Genomic DNA, 14,443 nt, shown 5'->3' with positions numbered 1-14,443 from the left:
ACAAGCTGCTTCCTGAACAGACGTAGAAGGCATCGTATTCTGGACATTTGTCGATTCCTCGGTCAGTAAATGCATATTTTTAAATGCCCCCTGATTTTGAATGCCGCAAGATTTCACTGCATCCGCACGACAGTGTGGCTTTACACGCAACGCAAAAATTTCGCGGGGTCCGAAGGAATTTCCTTAACCCATTACGCCACTCTGGGTAGCTATCGTACCATTGATGCTAAAAATTTTGGCCAATCTTGGCTTTTTAATTGTAGGCTCAGCCATTATTAAAAAGATAATGAATATAAAAAAATATTATTGAAAAATTATCAAATTAAAAATTTACAAAAAATTAATTGAAACGAATCAATGATACGATTTCACCGAAAAAAAAAATCACAAGTCACGAATTGCCGATCAAAAAATCAATAAAACGCGTAAAAGAAATTTTAAATTTCACGAAAACCCGAACCACGCATTAAAACCTAAATCACGGATCACACACTCCCGACCTACCGCACAAACAACCCTGACCTACGAAACACACAACACTAACGTACGGCATACACACAAATCTACACTCACCGATCACTCAATCCCGAAACGCGTCACACAATGCCGAATAATCCGTCACGCAATGAGGATAATTAATCACGAATCACACAATCCTTATCGACACACACAATACCAAGTCACTGGTCACACAACCCGAATAATCCACCGCAAACAAATAAATAATAAATTAAAAATCCTGAACCGCGTACTAAATAATGGCGCGAAAAATGTCACACGACCGCGAATAACCTGTCACGAAATCACAGGTTATTTACTATTTTACTAACGCTAAACTAATATAAATCTATATAATAATAATAATTAAAAAAAAATAATTGAAAATATTCAATTATTATAAAAAAAAGTAAACGTGTGCTTACAATAATAATAAATACCTTGATTGCTGGAGATAATACACTTGTATAGATGGCTGACAGTCAAGATATGAAACAAAGTCGCGCTTTTCAGACAAAGAGTTACATATTAAGACGCGAGCGAAAACAAAAACTCCCGAACGACGGTTACTACTAGGAAAAACATTCGAGACTCACACTAACTCACAGATACGTTCATAAAGAAGGAATAAGTCTGTGAAAATTAATACTAATAATAAATTAGTGTAAAAATAAAATTACAAACAAAAAAAGACAGAAATAATTATTTGAAAACAAATGACAACAATTTTTATTAAAATAAAAAATGACAAAAATAATTATATAAAATAAAATGACAAGTATTTTTATTCAAAAAGAAATTAACAAAATTTTAATTTAAAAAAATTATAAAAATTAAAAAAAAACAAAATAAAAAAAATTTTTGTTTGAAAAAAAAAAAAAAAAAAACATTGTCGAGTTCTCGAACCCGGTACTTTAGGCACCCGAGCCAAAAGGTTTACCGCGCGCCTATCAAGGCATCTTACAGGGACACAGTGGTAATTTATATTAAACTTGCATTTAGGAATTCCGAGTAAGCATTAACCGTAATAACAATTATTAATGATAAATAATAATAATAATAATAATAATAATAATTATTATTATTATTATAATTTATAATTTATAGAAGAAGAACCTGAAAACATAAAAAATTTGACGCATGACGTCACACGCGAGGATCCTCGCGCTGACTTCAATTTTTCCAAGCCTCACTTTTGGCTTGCTGACTCACGAACGTGCTCAGCTTCCATGTATTGGAGTAATGCATTTTGAGCTTGAAAAACCACGTCGATTGCCACCAGTCCCATCAAAATCGGTTGATTGATTCGAAAGTTATCGAAAACGAAAAATTTCGAAAAAAAAGTGTTTTTTCACATAACTTCGAGATTTATTTTCGGATCGTTTTTGACAAAATAAAATAATTATTAGAGCTCAAAAAATTACGTCGATCGCCACCAAGAACGTGGAAATTGGTTGATTGGTTCGTGAGGTATTGTTGTCGAAAAAATTCGGAAAAAGTTAATTTTTCAAATTTCTCTAAGATTTTCAGTTCGATCAGTTTGTGCTCAAAAGTATATCATAGATTCTAAAAAACTGCGTGGAATTCTGCCAACTGCATGAAAATCGATTGATTCATTTAGAAATTATTGCAGTTTGAAAATTCAAAAAATACTGTTTTATTAAACTTCTATCAGACTTTTGAGCTCGAAGAGCTCAGAAACGTCATAAGTGCAATTTCAAGCGTTTAGGTATGGAATTGGCGGGAAGTTGCAGGGATGGCCTTTAGGGTCAACCGTTTTCCAGATTTTTTTTTTTGATTTTTTTTTGTAATAATTTTTTCAATAAACATTGTAATAAATTTTCAATAAAAATTAAAATTTTTACTATTTATATTGTTATCCAACGAACTTAAAAAAAATTGTAATTTTAATACGGATTGTAATTAATTAATTTATTAAATTAAAACATAAAATTCAAAATTTGTCAAATTACGTAAAATTTCATTTACAATACTAAAATAAGATTTCAGATTAATTAAAAAAATTTTTACTTCATTTTAATCATTTCAGAATTTTTTATGAATATGAATTTTCATCTTTTTTATTTTTCTATTGAGAATTTCAAGTCATTTCTTCACACAGCAATAAATTTTTTTAACATAAAATTTTTTTTGGTCCTTATAAATATTCGGATTCTAAAATTCTGAATAATTACTTTATTCTCACCAATATGACCCGCTCATCCCTGAATAAAAAAAAAAAGTATTGAGACAAAGAAAAAAGTATTGAAAAATATTGGATTGACTAGAAAACCAATATTTTTCAATACTTTTTTCTTTGTCTCAATACTTTTTTTTTAATCAGGGATAGGAAAATTTAATAGAAAATTTTCACAGTATGCTTGCATTACTATTTTGTATTTGTAACTTGTCATATTTAAGGAGGTTCCGTGAAAAATCACTTTTCTTACAATATTCTTCTATTTTTGAATACTCGTACTTTTACGTGTCCTCTATACGAATAATTTTTTTTTAATAGTCCTTGCGGTGCTAATTTTCGAAATATTAGCAATTAAAAATCGTACATCTAACATGTATTCCCTATCCTGACCGTAGTTAGAGTTAACATTTTTTTGAATAACAACCATACTTTTCTTAGGATTTTTTTGAAAAACTAAGCGTATTTAATTGAAGTTATAACAAGTATTTTTTATCAAAAATAACATAAATGAGCGTGAGAAAGAAACCAATAGCCACAACCAATTGGTGTCTTTTTATTGCCGTGGAACCTCCTTAAAATAAACATGTATGTAATGAGCATTAAAATAGTTTTAGGCATATGTTGAAGAAATAAATTAATTTATACTTCAATAGAATATTATTTATATTGATCGATACTTTTATAAAGTTCAATATCTTCTTCACTTATGTAACGAAGATGATGGGAGCAATCAACTGTGAATAGCTTCAAAGCAATAAACCCTCCAGAATCATCAACGCTTTTGTGAGTGATCCCAACCCCACCTAAGGGTCTAACTAACGTAGTAACTGCTTGAGCATCAAATAACGGAACGACTGTTTGTGCAGCATCTTTCCAAATATCTGAAGCGCGAAACTTAACGAACATATTGGTTTCTTCATGTGGGATATTTGAATAATACTTTGTTGGATTATCTGGTTTTGACAAGACCAATTCACGCCTTGAAATAAAAAAAAATAAAAATTTCAACTTCAATTTCCCGTGTAAAAAAAATCGTTTTAAAAGTGTCTTAAAAATTTCGTTTGTTTAAGATCTTAAACGTGACACAAACCAAGACTATTTTAAGACTCTTTTAAGACTATTTAAGACTCTTTTAAAACGCCAAAAAAAAAATTCTGAGAGCAAATTTTTTAAATTTGACTCTTAAATTTGTTATGAAAATTAATTTTTAGATATTTTTGAGACGATTTTGAGAGTTTTTCACCGCAACATATTTGAGTTAGCTCTTTTCAAATTGAATTTGAAATTGTTGACTATTTTAAGACGCTCCGTTTTAAAAAAGTCTTAAAGAAATTTTTAAAGGCTACTTTAAGATGAGCTCACAGTGACAGAGCCCCGAAACATTAAAACGGAGCATCTTAAAATTGTCGGATAATAATTTTTCAACGATTTCAAATTCAAATTGAAAAGAGCGTACTCAAAAATTTTGCGGTTAAAAACTTGCAAAATCTTCTGAAAAATGTCTAAAAATTAATTTTCATCACGCTGTAAAAAAAATCGGTGTGAGTCCATGCGGTGTACGGTGTTAAGTATTCCGATGTTAAATTCAACACCGAAATCGGTGTAGCAGTAACACCGTTCGCGGTGTAAATATTTTTTTTCGGTGTTAAATCGGTGTTATAAATTTTCCGGTGTTGATAATGTTTTAACTAACACAATTTTTACAATTAAACTTTTTATGTTACGCTCCATAATAATTTTCCGGAACTGTCATTGTGATATCATCTTAAAAAAGCCTGGAGATTTTTTAATAATTTTTTTAAGACTATTTTAAGATTTTTTCAAGACGATTTTAAAACTTTTTTGAAAACTATTTAAAGACGCAAAATTATTAAGAAGCGTCTTTAAATTGTTTTAAAATGATCTTAAATTAGTCTTAGATAAAAAATTTAGAGACTATTTGAAGATGAGTTAACAGTGACAGAGCCCCGGAACATTAAAACGGAACGTCTTAAAAAAGTCTTAAAATTGCCGGATGATAATTTTTTAACAATTTTAAATTCAATTTAAAAACATCTTACTCAAAAGTATTGCGGTTAGAAAGTCGTAAAATCGTCTAAAAAATGTCTAAAAATTAATTTTCACAACAAATTCGAGAACCAAAATTTCAAAAATCTGCTTGGATTTTATTTTTTTTGGCGTCTTAACAGAGTCTTAAAATAGTCTTGGTTTATGTCACGCTTAAGATCTTAAACGAACGACAATTTTAAGATGATTTTTTTTTACACGGGGTTAATTGTCTCATTTTGATAAATATTGAATGTTAGTTGTGTTTTATGGATCATGGAATATTCATACTCCGATACGGTGTAAATTTATTCTACTGTTACACTGGTATCACGACGGTTCAACACCGGATTTTTAACACCACAAAAGAGCACCGATACACTGGTGTTGATACACAGGTGTTACATAGCGGTGTTAAAATGAGTCCATTTTTAACACTGCTTTTTTTACAGTGTCCAAATTTGAGAACCAAATTTCAAAAATCTGCTCTCGGAATTTTTTTTAGCATCTTAAAAGAGTCTTAAGATAGTCTTGGCTTGTGTCACGTTTAAGATCTTAAACAAACGACATCTTTAAGACGATTTTTTTTGACACGGGTTGTAATACAAAAGTAAGGCATTTTTAAAATCAATAATTATTCTGCACCTGTCTCTTTCATAATAAATAGATGGATACGGCATCGTTTCTGATGTTATCCAACGGGCTTCATCTCCGCCAAGAACACCCGTCTCATAATCATAAGCAGTTGCTAGGATTTCTAACTGTAATGGACTAGTATTTGTTCCAGATGATTGTTCAATGTGTTTCAATCTAACTCCAATGACAACCATGTCATTGGGTGCTGTGATATCATCAAGGAATAATGTTTTTTGTTTTGAGCCAATCATTGAATAGTCTCTTCCTTTGACTAAAGGAATCTCGATGTTTTCTTCTAATTTATAAAAAAATCCTTCCGATACATTAGGTTTATAAACAAAATCTCCAAGGTCAACCCATTTGAAAGTTTTATTGTTGATTTCGCCGTCTGCCATTAGTTGTCCGTGTTCGATTTGGATGTGAATCATATTATTTTTTTGAACAAATTTCATACCTGTGACAACTCTGGAATACATTAATCTTCTATATAATGAAAAGAATACACGGAAAAAATACGTTGTATAATTTATAGAAAAGTTTGTAAAATTTACAAAATTCTATCTATAAGTCGACTGATGTAATATTTACAGAAAATATGTTATTTTTACGTGGTAAATTCTGTTATTCTAAATCTGTTAATTTTATATATTATTCTGTAATTATTACTCAAAATTTACTATAATTAATTAAAGGCATTACTCGAGTCAGCATCATTGAAAATTAATTTGTATCACTTTTTAAAATTTTTCTAATTCTTTACAGCGTACTTCTAGACCAATTATTTTTTTTATAAACAGTAAAAAAAATTATTTATTCATGTATAATGAAAATTTTATATTTACTATAAACAGATTATTATCTACATTTTTAATCGATAATCAAACTTAATTTCAATTCAAAAAAGTGACTCTGCAACAATAACATAATACTCTTGAAGATTTCACAGAATTTATCTGTAAATTTTACAAAAAAAAAAATATGTAGTTTTCATATAATTTCACCTGTAAAAATTATACATTTTTTCTATAAATTTTACAGAGTCGTTTTTTCCGTGTTCATTTTCAAAAATCTTTGCGTCTAAGTCATTCAAACTTTTTTGAACCAAAAAAAACTAAATTCATGAAGTTTCGTCTTTTTAAGAAGTCGCGACTCAAAAAGGATATGAAATTTATTGAGAATGAGAATTTTGAAACTACCACCTTTAGCATTAGTTCTTTTTCTTTCAGAGCAAATTACCTAATATGTGTTTATTTAACATAACAACTGAAAATTTTCAAAAGTATTTGTTTATTTTGTTTCATTGTACATAAGAAAAGTATGTTGTAAAATTTATAGAAAAATTTGTCAAATTTTTACAAAATTCTATCTATAAGTTGACTTATGTAAAATTTACAGAACTAAATAAATTTGAATTTAGCGATAAACAAAATTTGTCTAGTTATTTATTTTGTTTTGTAAATTTCAATGTAATTATAGGTCAAAAAATAGTTTATATAATTAAGAGACTAAGAAAAGTTTTTTAACGGGTATTTATTTATCGTAAATTGGTTTTGATATTTTTTCAGCGATAGTTATTTATGATTTAAATAATTAAGAGAGTAAGGAAAATTTTGTTGAGCATATTATTATTTTTAAAGGAATTTTTATAGTTAAATTTGGTATCATCAGAGAAGTCTTGATAAGAAATAGTGCCTTTTGGTTTTATATATTTTTTAGTAGTCAATTTTTTATGTCAAGTTTTTGGAGGAATTTTTAAAAGTTAGTTCTATAAATTTGTTCTGTCACATTTGTCCATTAAATTATTTTTAATTGATCCTGTGATAATACTATTATTTTTAAAATTTATTTCAAAAGTACCCAAAGTATATGTATGGAGTTATTATAAAAATCAATAAATTACTAAGCCAAAGTTTTCTTATTCATAATCCGTAAATCTCGGTAGTCGCATAGTGGTTGCAGTTTGCTAGTATTAATTGATTACAGAATTAAAATTTTATTAATTTTGAAAAAGATCAATTAATATGACGAAAAATACACTACCGACGGAAAATTCCCGGACAAGCTTCTGGTTTACTTTTTAATTTAAATATGATACATAAACACATATTAATTGGATCTATAAAGAAAATGCTATGTTATTTTACAAAATGTGTACGATCGTGTCTTTGACTTTCTTCTTCATTTATTTTACTTTTTATAATTATTTTAATAAATTTTCATCTTGTCCGGAAACTTTCTCTCGGTGTGTATATAAATTTTTTTTATCATTAATTTTAAATTTCATGTAAAATTATAGATGAACCCATATACGTACCTATTATCAGAAATATTAGACATCTGAGGCATTAAACTCAAAAAACGCATAGAAGTTGCATCGGGATCATCTTCAGTACAATGACAAATACAATTGTCACAATTATATAAGCCAGTTATTGAATTTTCAATTCTTTTATGAGTTCCTAGACATGATTCTTTAGGTCCATACCACCCGTTTTGACTTCTAATCCATTGAACACGCCTTGGATTATTGCCTGGCTGCAATATTTTCTTCTTTTATTTCTGGTATTTTATAGAAACTCCAAACATACCTGCTAATTTATTAATATACCTACGAGTTCACATAATGTTGAAGTTCCAATCCAAGAACATTTATTAATTTTTCCGCGACAACCTCGGTTGTGACAATACATAGCATTTGGTCGTGATGGAGACCAACGGTAGCAACGATAAATACCGTCAGAAGAAATATCCCCGCAACTATTAGAGCATGTTTCCGTTCGATACGCTTGAATTTCATTGATAAAAAAGTTTTGGAAAAGATGAGTTAATTCAATATATGTTTTATCTGTCGAATAACAACTTGATATAAATATTTAATTTTTTTTTTTTTTTTAATTAGTTTGTGAATTAGTAACCTCGAATGTGTTGCGGTGGATCACAGCGTACAATCTCTCTAGAAGCGTTGGCAAGTATTAGTTGAGTCATGTTTAAATATTTTTCATTTCTATCAGCACTTGCTAATGCTACTTTTTCTATCTCAGCTTCAAATGGAACTAAAATTATATTTCAAAATTATTAAAACTGTAAAAGATTTAAACGTAAAATTTTATCTAAGATCTATTGAAAATTTAAAATCAATCGGTTAATTTTAAGTAGTGATTATTGATACTTGAAAAAATCCTGATAAATCCAAATTACGTCAGTATAAGCGCCTTACATTCACGCAACGTGGATTTACCAGTAATACTTTTTTTATTACAACGAGTAATGAAGAGAAAGAAAAATTTCTAAATTTTTTTTTGTACTGTTCTCAATTAAAAAAAATTTTTAATAGATTTCTTTTTATATAATTACCTTCATATTCCTCTGCTAGTAAAACATAAGAAAAAATGAACATTATGTAAGTTAAAATTTCAACGTGGCAAAGAATAGCGTAAATCTCATTTATTTGGTGGAAAAATGAATCTTCAATATGACAAAGTTCCGTAGGATGACTGCTCTAGTAATGCAAAAAAAAATCCCAATCATAAATGCTACTGATTAAAATATAAATAATCTTGAATGAATAAAATTATTTTGAAGATAACTGCAGTTGTCTTGCTCCAAGAATTTCCTACCTTAAATCTCCTATTCATTTTGGTTTAAGAGAATCAAGATCTTCGATCAATGACTATTGTCACTTGATTCAAGAATATATGGGTGATTCTATGTAAGGATGTTTTTTGCTGTCCCAGGCATTTTTTTATAAGAAAATTTGTTATTCTGTTACTAAAAGAAATTTATTCTCCGAAATTTTCTATCAGATCAATTTTTTTGTTCAAAATTTTTTATAGAGCTCAAAAAACCACATCGATCGTCGCCTACCGCGTGAAAATCGGTTGATTTATTAAAAATTTATAGCAGTTTGAAAATTAGAAAAATCGTGTTTCATCGAATTTTGATAAGACTTTTGAGCTCGAAGAGCTCAAAAGCATAGCAAAGCTATCTCTTTGAGCTCGGAGAGCTTAAAATAACACATAAATTGTATTTTTGAGCTCGAAAAGCTCAAAAACGTCATAAGTGCAATTTTAAGCGCCTAGGTATGGAATTAGCGGGAAGTTGCAGGGATGGCCTTCAGGGTCAACCGTTTTTCTAATTTTTTTCTAAGAATTTTATATTTTTCTTTCAAGAACTAATTTCTTTATTCGAAATAATAAAATAAATCTCTAAAAAATCAAAATTTCTATTGTCCAGTCGGCCTGAAAAAAAAAAGTGGTTTGTTGGCCACTTTTCGATTGCTTTTTTTAAAATACTCAGAAAAATATTCTAAACATTTGTGTGTATGTGGAAATTGTTGCTTTTTTTAACTTCCCGCTAAGAAAATTCAAAATTTTCAAAAATCGGGAAGTTATTATTTCTATGAAATTTTTAGTCTGACCAGTTCACGCTTAAAGATTTTTCAAAGAACTCAAAAAACTGCGTTGAATGCCGTCAATCGCGAGAAGATCGGTTAATTCATTCAAAAGTTATTGTGGTTTGAAAATTCAAAAAATAGTGTTCTATAAAACTGCGATTAGCCTTTTGAGCTCGAAGAGCTCAAAAGCACAGAAAGGCGATTTATTTGCGTTGGGCTTCAAATTAAAATATCTCAGAAACTAGGCAAAAGTAGTTGAGATAGCTGCGTATGAAATTTAGAGAATTAAATAAGGAACAAAATGAGTCAAAACCGATGTCTACTACTTAAAAATGATCTGAAACGTATTTAAGACTTTTTTGCTTAATTTCTTTAAATAGAAAATAGCGAAATAAATCCGAAAATTTTTAGTTCTAACGTAACTGCGTATCTTATTCAATAGAAATAAATCATTGGATGAAATCAAGTACTTTCTTCAAGTTAAATTCTTTAAGAGAATTTTCTACTTAATCTAAAAGTTTTAATTTATTGATCCAGAAGTAAATTTATTGAATTAAAAGAACTGAATATTTTTAAATCGGATTAAAGTTTAGATGAAAAAATTTTTTTTAAACCAAGTAATTTCTTTTTCAATTCTTTTGTACTAAATTTTGTTTCTAATATAATTACACTTAAAAAAAATTAAACTTAATTAAAGAAAAAAATTCTTGAACCAAGAACATAATTTTCAAAATTTTGATTATTTTAAATAAAATAAAAAGTTCTTGAACCAAGAACTTTTTCTTTGTTAAGTAAATATTTCTTAGTGAAGAATTTATCTACTTGATTTAGACGATGAAACTCTTCAAAATGATTTTCTTAGTTCAAGAATTTTTCACTTGAATCAAATTTTTTTTTCTGTGTTTATTCGTAAGATAAATTTTATGTTTCTTACCTTTTGTCGCAGAACTAAAAGGTCGAAAAGTCCAAGACGAATGGGCTTATACGTATGAGGATTAATCTGGGATGGTACGAATAATCTGTAAATTTGTTCCATAGTATCAGTAAGACCGCCTGCCCGATGAGAAACAACAACATTTATAAATTCTTTCATCACAGTTTCATGATAAGTTTTGTCGACTAATCCAAATTCCGAATATTCTTTGTAATGTTGATACATTCCTCTGATTCGGTCAGTATAAATGAAAAATGAATGAAGTGTTTCATCGAGCTGATTTTTATAGAAAAATGTGTTCGGAGCTGACACTTTTTTCTTCATGAACATATGTATAGGTAACTCGACAATTTCTTTTGTAGCGTTCTCCAATTTTTTTTTTACAGCTACAAACCAATTTTTGTCGTTTCTAAATCCCATCATATCAGTGCTAATGTTGAACAGCATACGGCGGGTACTTTGAAAGTAATTTCTATTTACACTATTCTCAAAATATAAACTTGTCACAGGTATTATGATAATACTGATGGCAAATATTGATAAAAAATAGAGTAACACTCTTGGCATAGTAACTAAACTTGTGATACCATAAATTATTAACTAAGTAGCAATAAGCGTTCTATACGAACAAAAGAAAACTCGTTAAAATCTTTAATGCTATCAAACGCTTTCAATATCGCAATGTTGTTTGATTTAATAATCGGTGATATGGAAAAAATTAAAGTTCATTGTTTTCAAAGCAGTAACACAACCTGAGAAAAAAATTTTCTATAATCAAAAATAATTATATCTATATTCATATGTAGCACATAATTTTCATATAGTCCTATATTGGTTTTTTCTTATCAAAAAAATTAGGAAAACGGTTGACCCTGAAGGCCATCCCTGCAACTTCCCGCTAATTCCATACTTAGGCGCTTAAAATTGCACCAATGACGTTTTTGAGCTCTTCGAGCTCAAAAATACAATTTATAGGTTATTTTGAGCTCTCCGAGCTCAAAGAGATTGCTTTCCTATGCTTTAAAGCTCTTCGAGCTCAAAAGTCTGATAGAGATTTGATAAGACACTATTTTTTGAATTTTTAAACGGCAATTACTTTTGAATGAATAAACCGATTTTTACGCGGTTAGAAGCGTTCGACGCAGTTTTTTAAGCCTCACCAAGAATTTTAAATTTTGAATTGATCGCGCTATAAATTTTGGAGTTATTCCGAAAAAACACTTTTTTCGGTTTTCTTTCGTTCACGATATCTCTCGAACGAATCAACCGATTTTGACCGGACTGGTGGCGATCGACGTGGTTTTTTGAGTTTAAGAGCTGATTAGTTTTTGGAATTGAACCTTTAAGCCGTTTAAAAGTTATTCCAAAAAAACCACATTTGAAAAAAATTTTTTTTTCAGTTTTTTTAAGATTTCTCAAAATCTATTGATCTGAATCGGTCCAAATAGTTTTCAAAATCTAAGTTTGGTCAAGCCCTTTTGAATGGCACCAACCGCGATGAAATCGGTCAAGCCGTTCAAAAGTTATAAGCGGTTCACATACTTTCACACACACACACACACACACACACACACACACACACACACACACATACAGACACCGTGACAACCTCGCGGGGATAGTCAGGGAAGCTTCCTGTGACCTTCAAACGTCGAGATCTGATGAAAACTCGATTTTTGCAAAACGGGGTGAAAACAATAACTTCCCGATTTTCGAAAATCTTCGATTTTCTTAGCGGGAAGTTAAAAATAACAAAAATTAGGGTGCGTTTCAAGATTATAAAAATGCATATGTAATGACCCCCTTTATTTTTTATCATGCAATAATTAATGAAATTTTTTTTGAAATTTACTACCCAAAAATTTAACTTAAAACCAACAATGTAAACAAAGAATACAAGACATGGTATAAAAAATACATATAATAATAAAATAATAAAAAAAGATATATATTAAATGCTTGAATTTTATTGAGTACATAGAAAAAATAGTTTTATACATTTTTTATTTATCTTCAACACAAATAAAATTTAAATACCTGAAAAGAAGAGTAAAAGTGCAGTAAATAGAATAAAAATAATTGAAATATTTTTCGTTTTAATATCTATGCATCAAAACGTGAGCAATCGAGGTTACGGTCGGATGTCGATGATTCTTAAGAACGTTAACCATTTTGGAAAATTCTTCATTAGGTAACCCTGCGTTTAGACGTAAAAAATTCGCTGCAAAAATAGATGCTTCGTCAGCGTTAAATGCTAGTAAAGCTTCAACTACATCCAAACAATAAAAAAGAGAAGGACCATGACAGTTGAAGTATACTGCTTTCAAAAAGTTGTATAAATGCTCAGCAATTACCGAAATAAACTCTATTGAAAAGATTGCAATCCATTCTGGCAACGTTTCGTTAATTATACAAGTCAAACTTTGCGGTGAAAATTCACCTTTTGTTAAAGTAAATAATGTTAAATACAAAAACGCTTCAGGATCATCGTGTGGTTTCAGGAGAGAACTAAACGATTCCAATAAAATACCGACTAATCGTTCTTGCCAAGAATCACATGGTGAATAATAAAAAATGTTACAAGCTAAATTGTGTATAAAGAAATTTGCCGGATAAAATGTTGGACAATTAGGCTGCGGAACATTGATATCTTTCATTATTTCAGTAAAGATATCTCGAAAATGATTCAATCTCTCTTCAAGTTTATTACGCGCTGGAACAATATAACTATTGATCAAATAATAATTCCCTCTATAGAGTGCACGCATTGATAACGGCAAATCAAGGACATAATTATCAATAATTTTCTTATGTTGTTCCTCAGAAAATAGAGCAGATATATTGTTCGGCATTTCAAGAAGGTTAGTGATATAATCCCAATCAAATAAAAAATTCTCGGCTTCAATATTACTGAGCTCACGATAAACACTGAATAGTTTTTCAACATAATCTGCAACATATTCGTTGGGAACAAAATCCTTGAACTTTAGCATAATGACATAAATCTCTCTGTCGCCGGGTTTAACACCATCCATACACTCTTTTAACATTTCCCAAGTTCCTTTGTTAGGATTAGATTTAAAAGCATCAAATATAGTAGAAAAAACTAATGTAAGAATCGTTCGATGCGTTTCTGATCTCCACATTTCAATTAAAGTTCTACGTAGTTGCTAAACATCTGCAGCCTTACAAAACAAGCGAATGCCATGTTTCTTTATAGATACTGGACGATCCATCAATTTCAATGCAAACGGTATGACTTTAGCTACTGATGTTCGCCGACTTATATTGACAAGACAATTGATTATACTATGGATATAGTCACCAACACAGAATTTGAGAAGGCAATCTAAAGAAACTGCTGGGTTGACTAGATTGAATGCTGATGAAGCAGAATGCACCATTTGATAGTTTATTTTTGCATCTTCTGGATCAATGTCTATCGTCGCAGACGATGGTATGAAAGGAGGAATCACCTGTTCAAAAGCCGATCCTTCTAATAGTAGTGCTAAAACAATCAATGCTTGGGCATCTCTCTTCTCTTCGATAATTTTCAAACACTCTTCCGTGAATTTAATCGGCAAATCTTGATACCAGCGAGATGATTTTATGAATTCATGCATTACTAGACTTTTAGGTGATTCCATGCATGTTTTCAAAGAATACTCCCAATTACGCAGTATCATTTCTGGATTCGTTCTGAGTGTTGGTAGCAAATTTGAGAGGTCTGAAAAAA

At 29.6% G+C, this 14,443-nt stretch overlaps 2 protein-coding genes across 2 annotated transcripts; both read right to left on the bottom strand.

The window, feature by feature from the left end:
- Positions 1–3,284: 3,284 nt before the first annotated feature.
- Positions 3,285–8,453, bottom strand: LOC123266569. The gene is made up of 5 exons (XM_044730871.1): positions 8,296–8,453; positions 7,993–8,225; positions 7,695–7,915; positions 5,390–5,845; positions 3,285–3,677 (listed from the first exon to the last, which is right to left on the bottom strand). Exons 1-5 carry the CDS (start codon positions 8,363–8,365, stop codon positions 3,356–3,358), a joined length of 1,302 nt encoding a protein of 433 aa, XP_044586806.1. The 5' UTR covers positions 8,366–8,453; the 3' UTR covers positions 3,285–3,355.
- A 33-nt stretch (positions 8,454–8,486) lies between these two features.
- Positions 8,487–11,420, bottom strand: LOC123267248. Its single transcript, XM_044731801.1, has 3 exons — positions 10,708–11,420; positions 8,735–8,879; positions 8,487–8,497 (listed from the first exon to the last, which is right to left on the bottom strand). Exons 1-3 carry the CDS (start codon positions 11,272–11,274, stop codon positions 8,487–8,489), a joined length of 723 nt encoding a protein of 240 aa, XP_044587736.1. The 5' UTR covers positions 11,275–11,420.
- Between the last annotated feature and the right edge of the window lie 3,023 nt (positions 11,421–14,443).

This window comes from Cotesia glomerata, linkage group LG6, assembly GCF_020080835.1.
Source record: "Cotesia glomerata isolate CgM1 linkage group LG6, MPM_Cglom_v2.3, whole genome shotgun sequence".
Taxonomy (NCBI): domain Eukaryota; kingdom Metazoa; phylum Arthropoda; class Insecta; order Hymenoptera; family Braconidae; genus Cotesia; species Cotesia glomerata.
Note: the sequence above shows the minus strand (reverse complement) of the source record. Positions and strands in the feature narration are given on the sequence as shown.